Raw genomic sequence first — 11598 nt, forward strand, 5'->3', positions numbered from 1 at the left:
AGGCCTTCTTCTTCTTCGCTGACCCTCTGCTAAGCGTGATGCCGTGTCTCTTGATGACGTGTCCAAACAAAGTCTTGGAGACCGAGTCTTACCATCTCACTTCTCAGCAGCAGCCAGCTGTACAAATGCCGGAGACAGATTAGGTCTTTGTTCTGCCAGTCCAGGGTCTGCTCAGCCTTCCTCCCCAGCACCATCCATTGAGCGCTTGCTTCCATTCTGCTCGGCCTGTCGGATTCATTGTTCAGCTTTGGCATACATAGATAGAGACACGCATGGTTGATTGACTGTACCACGGTGCGGGGTCAGGGTCATCTTAGTCCTCAAAGGGACATCTTTGGTAACCACGCAGAACTTGTGTAGAAGTATCACTTAGTGTGATTAATTGTAACATATTCTTTTCATGACATGAATTTAGTAATTGGAACCTAAAAAAGCAAACAAAACCAAAACATTTAGTCCAGGTTCACTGAAGCGTTGGGTTCCTGGGCTTCAGAGTACCTGGGGCTCCTTTCTTTACCTTGCCCTGTGCCCGCACCTCGTCCTGCGGCTGGCCCAGCTGGCACTGCGAGTGCAGAGCACTGGGTTCATCACACCTCTCATTTTAAAAAAATCATTTTATTGGGGGGCTCTTATAAATCTTATAACAATCCATCATTCAATTGTATTAAGCACACTCTTAAACCTCTTTAAATAGGTTTACACTTTGCAGTTAAAAACTGCACACTGTCGTCTCAGGCTTCCTCCTGGTAGCTCTCTATTCTACTTCACCTGTTCTTCTCCAGCCCCTAATCTCATCCCATCCCCTTGTTCCCCCTGGACCCCCCTCAACGCAGTGCTTTGAGATGCACCAAGGCCCCACTGGAAGTGTCTGTTGCCGTCCTTGGTCCGCTTTTTCTTGAGGACTTCTTGTCTTTCTCTTGATGTGAAGTGGGTTCTCTGCGTAGTCTGGGTATCAATCCCGTGCTGGTTTTCCATGCTGCCAGTATTTCCCCTGTCAGATGTCAGGTCATGTCCGTGCTCTGGTGCACGGCATAGAAATCTGTGCTTTGATGTACTCATGGACACCTGTTTGCCAGCGAATGAAGCGTGACTGCGGGATCCTAGGCATGCAGGTGTTTACCTGGGGCTTGGTAAAGCGCTCAGTCATTTTCACTTCTAGATCCTGCTTGGGCCTGGGTTGGACTGCAGATGTGTTCTCCTTGTGTCCCTGGGCTGGGCCCACTGAGCTCCACAGCTGTTTCTTGTCCTTGGGAGGGAAGGCTTTTCATGGCCTTGACACCCACACTCACACCACACACACTCTTTTTATTTTAAATCATTTTATTGTGGGCTCTTACAGCTCTTATCACAATCCATCCATCCATTCATCCATCCATTGTGTTAAGCACATTTGTACATATGTTGCCATCATCATTTTCAAAACATTTTCTTTCTACTTGAACTCTTGGTATCAGCTCATTTCCCCCCTCCCTTCTTCATGAACCCTTGATAATTTATGCACGATTATTGTTTTCATGTCTTATATCGACTCTTATTTCCCTTCACCCACTTTTCTGTTGTCCATCCTCCTAGGAGGGGGTTATATATTGATCATTGTGATCGATTCCCCCTTTCTCCCCCACCTTCTTCTTACCCCTCCTGGTATGGCTGATCTCAATACTGGTCCTGAGGGGTTTATTTGTCTTGGATCCCCTGTGTTTTGAGCTCTTATCCGTACCAGTCAGTGTACATGCTGTGATCTAGCCAGATTTGTAAGGTAGAACTGAGGTCATGAGAGTGGGGTGGGGGTCAGAAGCATTACAGAACTCGAGGAAAGTTGTATGTTTCATCGGTGCTATACTGCACTCTGACTGCCTCATCTCTTCCTTGTGACCCTTCTGAAAGGGGAAGTCCAATTGTCTACAGATGGGCTTTGGGTCTCCATTCCACACTCCCCCTCGTTCACACTGATATTTTTTGTTCTGGGTCTTTGATACCTGATCCCATCGACACCTCATGATTATACAGGCAGATGTGCTTCTTCCATGTGGGCTTTGTTGCTTCTTAGCTTGTTTATCTTCAAGCCTTTAAGATCTCAGATGCTATATTTTTGGATACATACACACACACACGCACGCACACGCACACACACACATACACACCTTCTAAGAGTCTAGTCTTTGTACATCTTTACACACACACACACACACTCACACACACACACACACACACACACACACACCTTCTAAGAGTCTAGTCCTTGTCTCCAGATTGGCCTGTTTTGCTTTTTCCTTGGAGCGGGGGTGGGCTGTGAGGGGCAGGATGCAGAGACAGCTGGCCTGGCTCAGGCTGCTGGCAAGCCATGCTGGGGAGAAGCGGGGAGGTGGGCATCAGCTCCAGGCCCCTCCTGTGCCCTAGGCTTGTGGTGGCTGTGGAGGAGGCCTTCACTCACATCAAGCGGCTGCAGGAAGAGGAGCAGAAGAACCCCAGGGAGGTGATGGACCCCCGGGAGGCCGCCCAGGCCATCTTTGCCTCCATGGCCCGCGCCATGCAGAAGTACCTGCGGACCACCAAGCAGCAGCCTTACCACACCATGGAGAGCATCCTGCAGCACCTGGAGTTCTGTATCACACATGACATGACCCCCAAGGTAGGACTGCTCTGTCCTCTTCAGCGCCCTACCCTTCTTCCTCGGGCCCGGCTCCGGTTCTTTCTGGTGCCGTATTCTTTAAATCCTTTCTTCTTCGTCTCAGGGTAGTCTCTGCTCAGCCTGTCCCAGCCACGCCTCTCTTCAGGGGACGAGGTTCTCAGACAGATGAGGAGGAAAGAGTCTTAGGGGTACTTGAAGGGATGATGGTACCCATTCCTCATTTCTTATTTCTTTTTTTAATAAATCATGTGATTGGGCCTCTTACGTCTCTTAGAACAATCCGTGCACCAATTGTATCAAGCATGTTTGTACATATGTTGACATCATCGTTTTCAAAACGTGTTCTTTGTACTTGAGCCCTTGGTATCAGCTCCTCTTCTTTTCCCTCCCTCCTCATTCCTCATTTCTGAAGGGCTCTGGGATTTCAGTGTCCCTTATCCAGAGTCCCACCTCCACCTCCACCTCCACCAGGTAGTCTTTGCCTGCCCCTTGACTCGATTGCCGGCTTGCTAGGATTGTTTCCCCTGTAGCCCCCTTGGTGAGCAGGTGCATTAAGATACTGCATTACAACGCCTCTGGCATCCTCCTGGTACAGACCTGCTTGGGGCACGCCATACCAGAGGTTGCAGAAGAAGGGAGAATTAGATAGGGTCAGCCCAGGACCTAGCATGGTAGGCATGGGGAGAAGAGCACAGGGGTGTCAGACGCCAGAGTGGATTCAGTTGAGCCACATCACTGTGGGTCTCAAGCAAATGCTTCTGCGAGCTACTGTTTTAATTCACATATGTCGAATGAGCAGAGCATCTTGGTTGGCTTTGGAAGTTGTGTCTTGGGGGGATGAAGGATTAGGGGATGGGTGGGAGAGGTTCCTAAGCAGCCCCGTCCCCTCTCCTCAGGCCTTCCTGGAGCGGTACCTGGCTGCCGGACCCACTATCCAGTACCACAAGGAGCGCTGGCTGGCTAAACAGTGGACACTGGTCAGCGAGGAGCCAGTGACCAACGGGCTCAAGGATGGCATCGTTTTTCTCTTAAAGCGCCAGGACTTCAGCCTGGTGGTCAGCACCAAGAAGGTCCCGTTCTTCAAACTCTCCGAAGAATTTGTGGATCCCAAGTCGCACAAGTTTGTTATGAGGCTGCAGTCGGAGACGTCTGTGTGACTGTACTGCAGGAGGGGCAGTGGGAGACGCTGGGGTGGGGCTCCTGGGGGTGGTGGGAGGGGCTTGTTCTCAGGCCTGGCCACGGTCCGGTCCTGCCGCCTTCCTTCCTCTTGCTCTTGTGTTTTTACTTGAATTGACCAACCCCCCCCCCCACCCTGTTCCTTGCTCTGTGCCGCGCTTGCGAACCCCGAGAGACCATCCTGCTGCCAACAGCGCCTGGGAAGTCTGTGTCTTGTTTGCTTTTCTCCTTTCACTTTGCGTCCCTCCAGGCCCTGCAGGAATCTGTGCCTCTCTCCCTGTCCTGCCCCTGCCTTTGCCTGATGACAGTCTCTTCTAAAAAGGCAGGTGTCCGCCCCCATTGTACTTTCTCCCTCCTGAAGACCCTCCTCCCCCGCCCCCATTCACAAACCCAAGTTCATGTAGCAGTTCTCTCCTGTAGCCCCTGCAAATTCTTCTCGGGGGCACAAGGACAGGGCGCTAGAGAACCAAGGTGCCAAACCCCTTTGGGGCAGCAGCTACCAGACTCCAGAGGGAGGGTGAGATCGTCCCTCCCGCCCACTCACCCCAAACCGTGAGGTCTTGTGGCAAGGATGCCCCCGGCCCTCCCACACTGCCCCGGGCTTAGGGGTCTCCCTGCCAAACTTATTTGCTTCTTGCTATTAGAGCCTCCTTCCCCGGCCACATCCGCTTAGAGCATGGGAAGAGCCTTCCTTTATACTCGTCTCCACTTTCCCTTTCACATTGGTAGGGTTACGTGAGGCCACAAGCAAACCCAGGCAGAAACCCTCTGACCACGCTCCTGCTTTCCTTCAAGTTGTCTTTGCTGGGCAGCGCCTGAGAGGAGGGCGGACGAGAATTCTGGGGATGTCACTGACTTGTGCCCTCGTCCTTCCCAGGGAAGGGTCACCTGCAGACTCTTGTACAGCCTTGGTGGCGTGTAGACCCTGACTCAGCCACCGTGGTCTCAGGCAGGCGTTTTCTAACCACCCCCAGCTGCCCGGCCTCCTTGCAGCGCCAGAGACAGGCTTCACCTCTTTCTAGGGGCAGGGGAGCCAGTGCCTCTCCTCATCCCCCGCCTTAAGTCCGGTTGTTTGCCTCAGGACTCTCCTTTCTTTGGCCATCCAGGGCCCCCTCCTCTCTCTCTGCCTGGGTGTCTGGGCTCTGGCCCCCCTCTGTATTTGGGCGAGGGGCCAGGATGGCTGCCTTTAGTGAGCACTCAGCCCTTCACCCCATTTAACGTCCGTACTTTCTACCCCTAGTCCGATTTCCTGATAGCGTAGGGCTCATTTTGAAGACCACTCGCTGACCCTCTACTATATATCGCCAGGGTGAATGTGAGGCCGGACACCTTCTCACTAAGTGGTTTTAACCCGTGGATGGAGAACTAGGAGGCACCCGTCGCCAGTAGACCAGATCCACATGGGAGAGCAGTTCGCTCGGCCAGCTGGAGCACGCCTCTGGGCCAACCAGCTGATCAACCAAACCTGTAGCCATCCAGTTAGCCTTGACTTAGGGCTGCCTCACGTGACCCATCATGAAACTTCCCCACTGGGGTTTTCTTGGCTGAACTTGTTGGAAGCAGATGGCTAGGCCGGTGCTCCAGACGCACACAGCATCTGGATAGGCTCTCCTGCCCCCTGGAGAATTCCCTGGTACTTGACTTGCCGAGTGTGCTGGGCTGAGATTCCCACTGAACTGTCCCCAGAAGACCTCCTCTTTGTCGTGGGCAGGGTGGAGCCCAGTGGGCCCCAGGGCTCTTCTTGCTAACCTTTCTGAAAAAAGCAGGCTTAGGTACCCCCTCCCCCACTGACACGGGAGGCTCTTGGGAGGCTCTTGATCTGCTGCTAACCTTGTCTTTGCGGGGTGGACTGAAGTGCTTCCTGAGGCAATCCCCCTGCCCCTCACCAGTCAGTCTTGGACCGGGGTGGACGGCCTTTGGGGAGGTCTGTGTAAAATACATTTTGTCCTGGGGCACTTGGGAAGAGATTTTTTCATCTCTTCAAAAATCTGAGTTCAGAGGAGGCCCTCTGGGTCACCTTTCTAAATACCTCACTGTCCTGGGAAGTGGGGCCTGGGTGGTGATGGGGTAACTGCCTTTTGTGGGCAGGAGTGGGGTGTGGTGTGGTTTGAGGAGCGGGCTGGGGCAGGAAGAGGGGATGTGTTTGGGGTCTTAGTGGCTGCCCTAGGTTAGGGTCGGGGATGTGTTAATTTTCAGCACCTGCCATGTTTTTAATCACTGTGATTTTTTCATTCCTTTTTTCCTACAACAAAAAAATGTTTTCCCTCAACGATCTCTCTAAGCACTAAGGGCTGCGACCGAGAATGATAGCGTTTGGTCCTTTGTGTCAGAACTGTGGTATCTTCGTCTCCTCTTATTATTATTATTATTATTATTGGTTAAAATGTCAGGATGAACTGCCAGGCGTGTGTGTGTGTGTGTGTGTGTCCTTCGCTTCTCCTGTGTGAGGAGTTGTCTACATGCTGTGAACTACTGTGGGGCGGGCAGCCGACTCAGGCGCTCTGAGCAGTTTCCCTGTTTTGCCTGCCCCACTACTTGCTGGATTTCCCCCCTTCTTCCACAGGGGTGTCCACTGGGGTCGGAGGGTGTCTCCACCTACTGCAGCCCCCTCCCCACATTGCTATGGGGTGTGCTGCGGCTGGGCCTTTGTTTTCTCTCCCCACAGGCCCTCTGGCGCATCCCAGCATACGGATGGGGGCTGCCTCTCTCATTCCCCTGGTACATCTGCCTCCGCCCCTCCACTCTAGGACACTGTGCCTCAGCCCTCCACCTACCTCGCCACTCTGTCACCGCCCCCACTGGTCCCATTCTCCTAACCAGCGTTTTGCCTGCTCTCTGCTTCATCCCGTGTCCTTCCAGCTGTCGTCTTCCATTTCTGCTTCTTCCCTTCGGGGCCTTCATTGTTCCCTTCCACCCCCTCCAGTATTCCTGCTGCCAGCCCCGATGGAACACCCGGGAGGAGACATGGGGATCCCTGGACCTGCTCATCGGAGACATCCGTTTCCCAAGCTCTCTGCTTTTCTCCTCTCTTGGACCCAGATGAGCTCCCCTGCCCCTCTGTGGTGTCTGTCAGTCAGTCTGTCTTCTCCTCCCTCGGCCCTCCCTGTAGGGCAGGATCTGCTGATGGGTTCAGTCCTGGTGTGTGAAGCTTGTTTGTGATTGGTCCTTCCGTGTGCGGAAAGGAAGGGATTTTTTTTTCCTTCTCTTTTTCCAGACCCTTCCAAGTGAGATTGTAAATGTAGAGTTTTCCACTGTTGGATCTAGATTTTGGTTTTCTTTTTTTCCTTTTCCTTCTTGGATTACAGAGCTGAGACCTTGTGCATGCATGTAGAAAATTGTAAAATGTAAATTTTTTTTAATATATAAAAAGCTTGTTTTTACAGTTTGCAGTGGGTCTAAACATGATGGAAAATTTAGGGATTTTTTTGTTTTCTTAAACATAGGAACTAAAACTGTATAATTTTTTTTTATATAAAATAAAGACATTTGACTTTTGTGGGGGCATCCTGTTGCTTTGCTTTTGTTCCAGACCTGGGAGCGAAGGGCAGGAGCAGAACTGGGAAGGGAAGGGTGAGTGGATGGTCTTTGTTCGGGGAACAGAGGTGCGGAGGGGCGGGGGCAGGACTCACGTGTTGGGCTGTGATCTGCAGGGTTTGCCACGTTGGAAACTACCAGCTGCTCCGAGACACACAGGCTTTCTGTTCCCATCAACAGTTACAGTCTGGGAAACTCACAGGGGCTGTTCCACCTGCCCTTGGAGGGTCATTCTGAGTCAGCAAGGACTCCCTGGCCGTGGAGTTGGTGCATTCAGGGAATGGATAGGCCAGCAGGGGGCAGTGTAAACTTGTCATGGTTCCAGGGCTTCCCGGAGCAGTGGTTCTCAACCTTCCTCAAGCCGAGACCCTTTCATACAGTTCCTCATGTTGTGATGACCACCCCCAACCATAAAATTATTCTCGCTGTTACTTCATCACTGTCATTTTGCTACTGTTATGAATCAGGCGACCCCTGTGAAAGGGTTGTTCAACCCCCAAAGGGGTCGCGACCCACAGGTTGAGAACACTGAGGGAAGTGAGCAAGTATAAGAGAAAGAGGGCACTTTCTACCCCCGGAAAGAGTACAGTCTCAGAAACTCACAGGGGCAGTTCTGTCCATTCCTGGAGGGTCGCTGTGAGCCGGCATTGTCTCCATGGCGGTGAGTTTGGTTTGGGGGCCAATATAAAAGGGATTTGCTTATTCTCAACCTTGATTCTGGAGAGAGAAGGAAAATAGGACGGCAAGGATTCAGGTGGCTACTCCCTGGGGTGGTTGTAAGGATCATGAAGAAGGCAAGATTTCTTTCTGGGTAGAGTCCAGCCCATGTCTGTTTGGTTCCAAGGTGAGGGATGGGAGTGGGGTCTCTAGGACAGAAGACACCATAGCCATTTCAGAGACGTCGTCGCTGCCCAGAGAATAATTGGTGAGTTTAGTCACCAACTGAAAGGTGAGGCAAACACACATCACTTAAAACCCACTGTCCTGAGTCGATTCCAACTAAGAGTGACCCTATAGGACTAAGTAGAACTGCTCCATAGGGTTTCTGAGACTGGAAATCTTGACATCAGACAACTTCATCTTTCCTGAGGAGCGGCTGGTTGGTTTGAACCGCTGACCTTGTAAGTGTAACCCACTGTGCCACCAGACCTCTTTATAGATCACCTAGGAGTTCACATTTTGTTAAGAACAATTCCTGAAAAATGTCTCTTATTTATAAATATGTAGGGTCTCAGACCTTTTATACCGCACAAAACTATTTCTGATGCAAGCTGTTTATTTAAAATGAAAATGTGTAGCTGCCATTGTGGTGCTCAGAACAGAGCCTCAAGATCTTTTCTCACATCTGTCTGGACCTGATCTGCTTTGAGCAAAATACTTAGCCTGGAACATAGCTCTTTAAGGTTCAAAATGGGAGAAAGATGCGATTTTGTACCCCCACGAAGAGTTACAGTCTTGGGGACCCAAAGGGACAGTTCTACCTTGTCTTACTGAGCTGGAATCGATTCAATGACAGTGAGTTTGAGAAGGTTAAAAGCAAACAGAAGGTTCCCCCACCTTCTACTTTCCCGGACTCTGGGATGCGGTCTCTGGGTGGCGCTGAGGGTGAATGCACTCCACTGTTAACCTACAAGTGGACCATTGGAATCGCCTAGAGGCACCGTGGGAGAAAGCCTGGCAATGACCGAAACCCATCCACCGGTGAAGCCGTGTGGAGCTCAGTTCTACATGGACCCACATGGGGTCACCAGGAGTTGGACTTCACGTCACAGCAACTGGTTCCACCAAGGATGCAAAGAAAGAGAAGCTCGTCCTTAGCCTGAATGACCACTCAACCTGTGGGAGGTGAGAGGCCAAATAACCTCAGGTAAGGCTGCATGGTGCACAGACTGCAGAGACAGCCTGGACTACATTCCAGAGAAATCAGTGATCTTTTCTCTTCAAGGAATTTAGGGACCTTAAGAACCCAAAGGGGCCAGCGCAGTGTGTATGAGCAGAGGGACTTTATTTTGCTCATCTCAGTATTCCTAGCATCTTTACCAATTGATCCCATATAATTGATGCTAAATTAAAAAATTTCAAGTGAATAAAGGAATCTTAAAAATCCTAAATATAATAGGGACACATAAAGGATATCATGTACTTATGAGCGGGTACCCTCCCAAAAAACCCCGGAATTGCTCTGGATGAAGCGGAACTTTCGTAGTATCCATTTTTCCTGCTAGGCGAGTATCAAGCAACTTGCTCTGAGTCAATGCAGCCAGTGGGAAGGTTCTCTCTGGTCACAGTGAATCTTTCCATAAAAGCAGTTTTTCATGAACCTTATTATTTTGTGATGGCCGATTTAGGAGAACAGTGTGTGGCTGTGAAATTTTGTTACCTGCTTTGGAGAAACACCACAGAAACTGTTGTGATATCGAACACACCGTACAAGGACAGCGCTCTGGGAAGAACCCAAGTGTAGGATATTTCACAAAAAGATGAAATGCTGATTGATGACAAACCTTGTTCTGGATGTCCGTCAATTTCCCGAACAGATGACAGTGTTGACTACCAGTGCATTTGAAGTTTACTCCACCAGGTCAGACTGTTAATCAAGCTTTCTATTTAGAGGCTCTGTAAAGAGTCTGTAACGGTGTGCAACATAAAGGACTGGTTTGTGGCAGACGGGGAACTGTTTTTGCCACCACGACAATGCACCTGGTCGCACAGCCATCTCAGTGTGGCAGTTTGAGGCATAAACAACATTCCTCTCCTGCCCCACGCACCTATCTCACCTGACCCTGCTCCGTGCTCCTTCCTTTGGTTTCTGGGAATGATGAGGGTGAAGAGACAGTGATTTGACGACATAGAAGAGATGATGGAAAAAATGAGGGAGGTGGTGTCAGCCATCCAAATAGATGAGTTTGAAAAATATTTCCAAGATTGGAATTGCAGATTTGACCAATGTATTAAGTGTAATGGTGAGTACTTTGAAGGCAATAAGCTGTTTTGTGAAAAAAAATTAAATACATAGCTTTGGGGGGGGGGGAGGGTGTGGAATTCAGTTATTTTTGATACCTCCTTGTACTTCTCCTTTTAATTCGTACGCAATCTTTTTCATGCCCAAACAAAAGAAACGATTCCTCGAACTCACATCTGGCATTCTCAAAGCTCCGCCCACTCTGTGTCTACTGGGTTTATGCAGGAATAGTTTCACCTGCTTTCCGTTCTTCATCTCAAGGCCACCTTTTTTTTAAAAATCGATGTATCTTTTATTCTCAGATAAAACCTGTCCTGTGTTATCCACACACTTTTACAAAGGCCTGGGTGCCCCCCGAGAGGCATAGTTCCCACAGGAGGGAGGTCACCTCGGGGGTCATGGGCACACATGCAGTCCAGTGTACCCACAGCCAGAGGGGCCAGCGTGGGGTCAGCTTCTGTAGAAACTCATAAACTTCAAAACCTCATCGCAAACATCACGTCTAAAGGCAGACAATACAAACATACAACCGAAGAGAAACCTTACAAAACCCTTGCGCTCTGTGTTTTGTTTTTGCATGGGTTGTGCTTTTTTGCTGTGTTTTGGTAAGAATTCCTGCCCTAGAAGGGGGCACTGTGGCCCCTGCAAAGCCTTACTGGTCCTGGGCCGGAAGGGCAGGTGTCAAAGCCAACTCTTGACTTACTGAGCTGAAAAGTCTACCCATCGTGTTCCTTAATTATTGTTCCCAATGGTCCAATATAACAGGTACCCTTTAAATTCTGTAATTCTTTATCTGTCAGTTCATTGTACTGTAGGTGCTTGCTGTGATGTTGGAAGTCAGGCCATGGCTATTTACCTGTGAACTGGTTCAGCAGAGCTTCCAGACCAACACAGGAAGAACGGCACAGCAGTCTACTTCTGAAAGGCATTGGTCACTGAGAGCCTTATCACAGTGCTGTGAGAGGAGGCCCTCAGATGCAAGGCGCTCAAGATGCAAACAAACTGCTTCAAAGTAAAGTTGCTCATAGTGCTATGGACAGAGCAGAGCTCTAGGGACCTTCATTTGCTGGTGTATTTTGTGATGACTCAAAACAAGAAGAAACAGCTGCAAACCATCTATTAATGATTGCGTGCGGAGTGTGTGAATTTAGGACAATCAGAAGTCATCAAAGTAACATAGAACGCATACAGACCCTCGGCACCAGTGACCGGAAGTGGAGTGGTATTGGCTGTTTTGAACGGACAATCATAAGGACTTCTATGCCAGGACTGACAAATTGGAGGGGAATGGAGTCAC

General features: G+C 50.1%; 1 protein-coding gene across 1 annotated transcript in view; it reads left to right on the plus strand.

Moving 5' to 3' along the window:
* VANGL2 (VANGL planar cell polarity protein 2) overlaps window positions 1-7297 on the plus strand; it is a 36053-nt gene extending 28756 nt beyond the window's left edge. The window contains exons 7-8 of the mRNA XM_075563665.1: window positions 2398-2629; window positions 3526-7297. Coding sequence (XP_075419780.1) covers window positions 2398-2629; window positions 3526-3786 — 493 coding nt within the window. The 3' untranslated portion in view covers window positions 3787-7297. The remainder of the gene's footprint in view (window positions 1-2397; window positions 2630-3525) is intronic.
* Window positions 7298-11598: the final 4301 nt, after the last annotated feature.

Source organism: Tenrec ecaudatus, chromosome 1 (assembly GCF_050624435.1).
Source record: "Tenrec ecaudatus isolate mTenEca1 chromosome 1, mTenEca1.hap1, whole genome shotgun sequence".
In the NCBI taxonomy this organism is placed as follows: domain Eukaryota; kingdom Metazoa; phylum Chordata; class Mammalia; order Afrosoricida; family Tenrecidae; genus Tenrec; species Tenrec ecaudatus.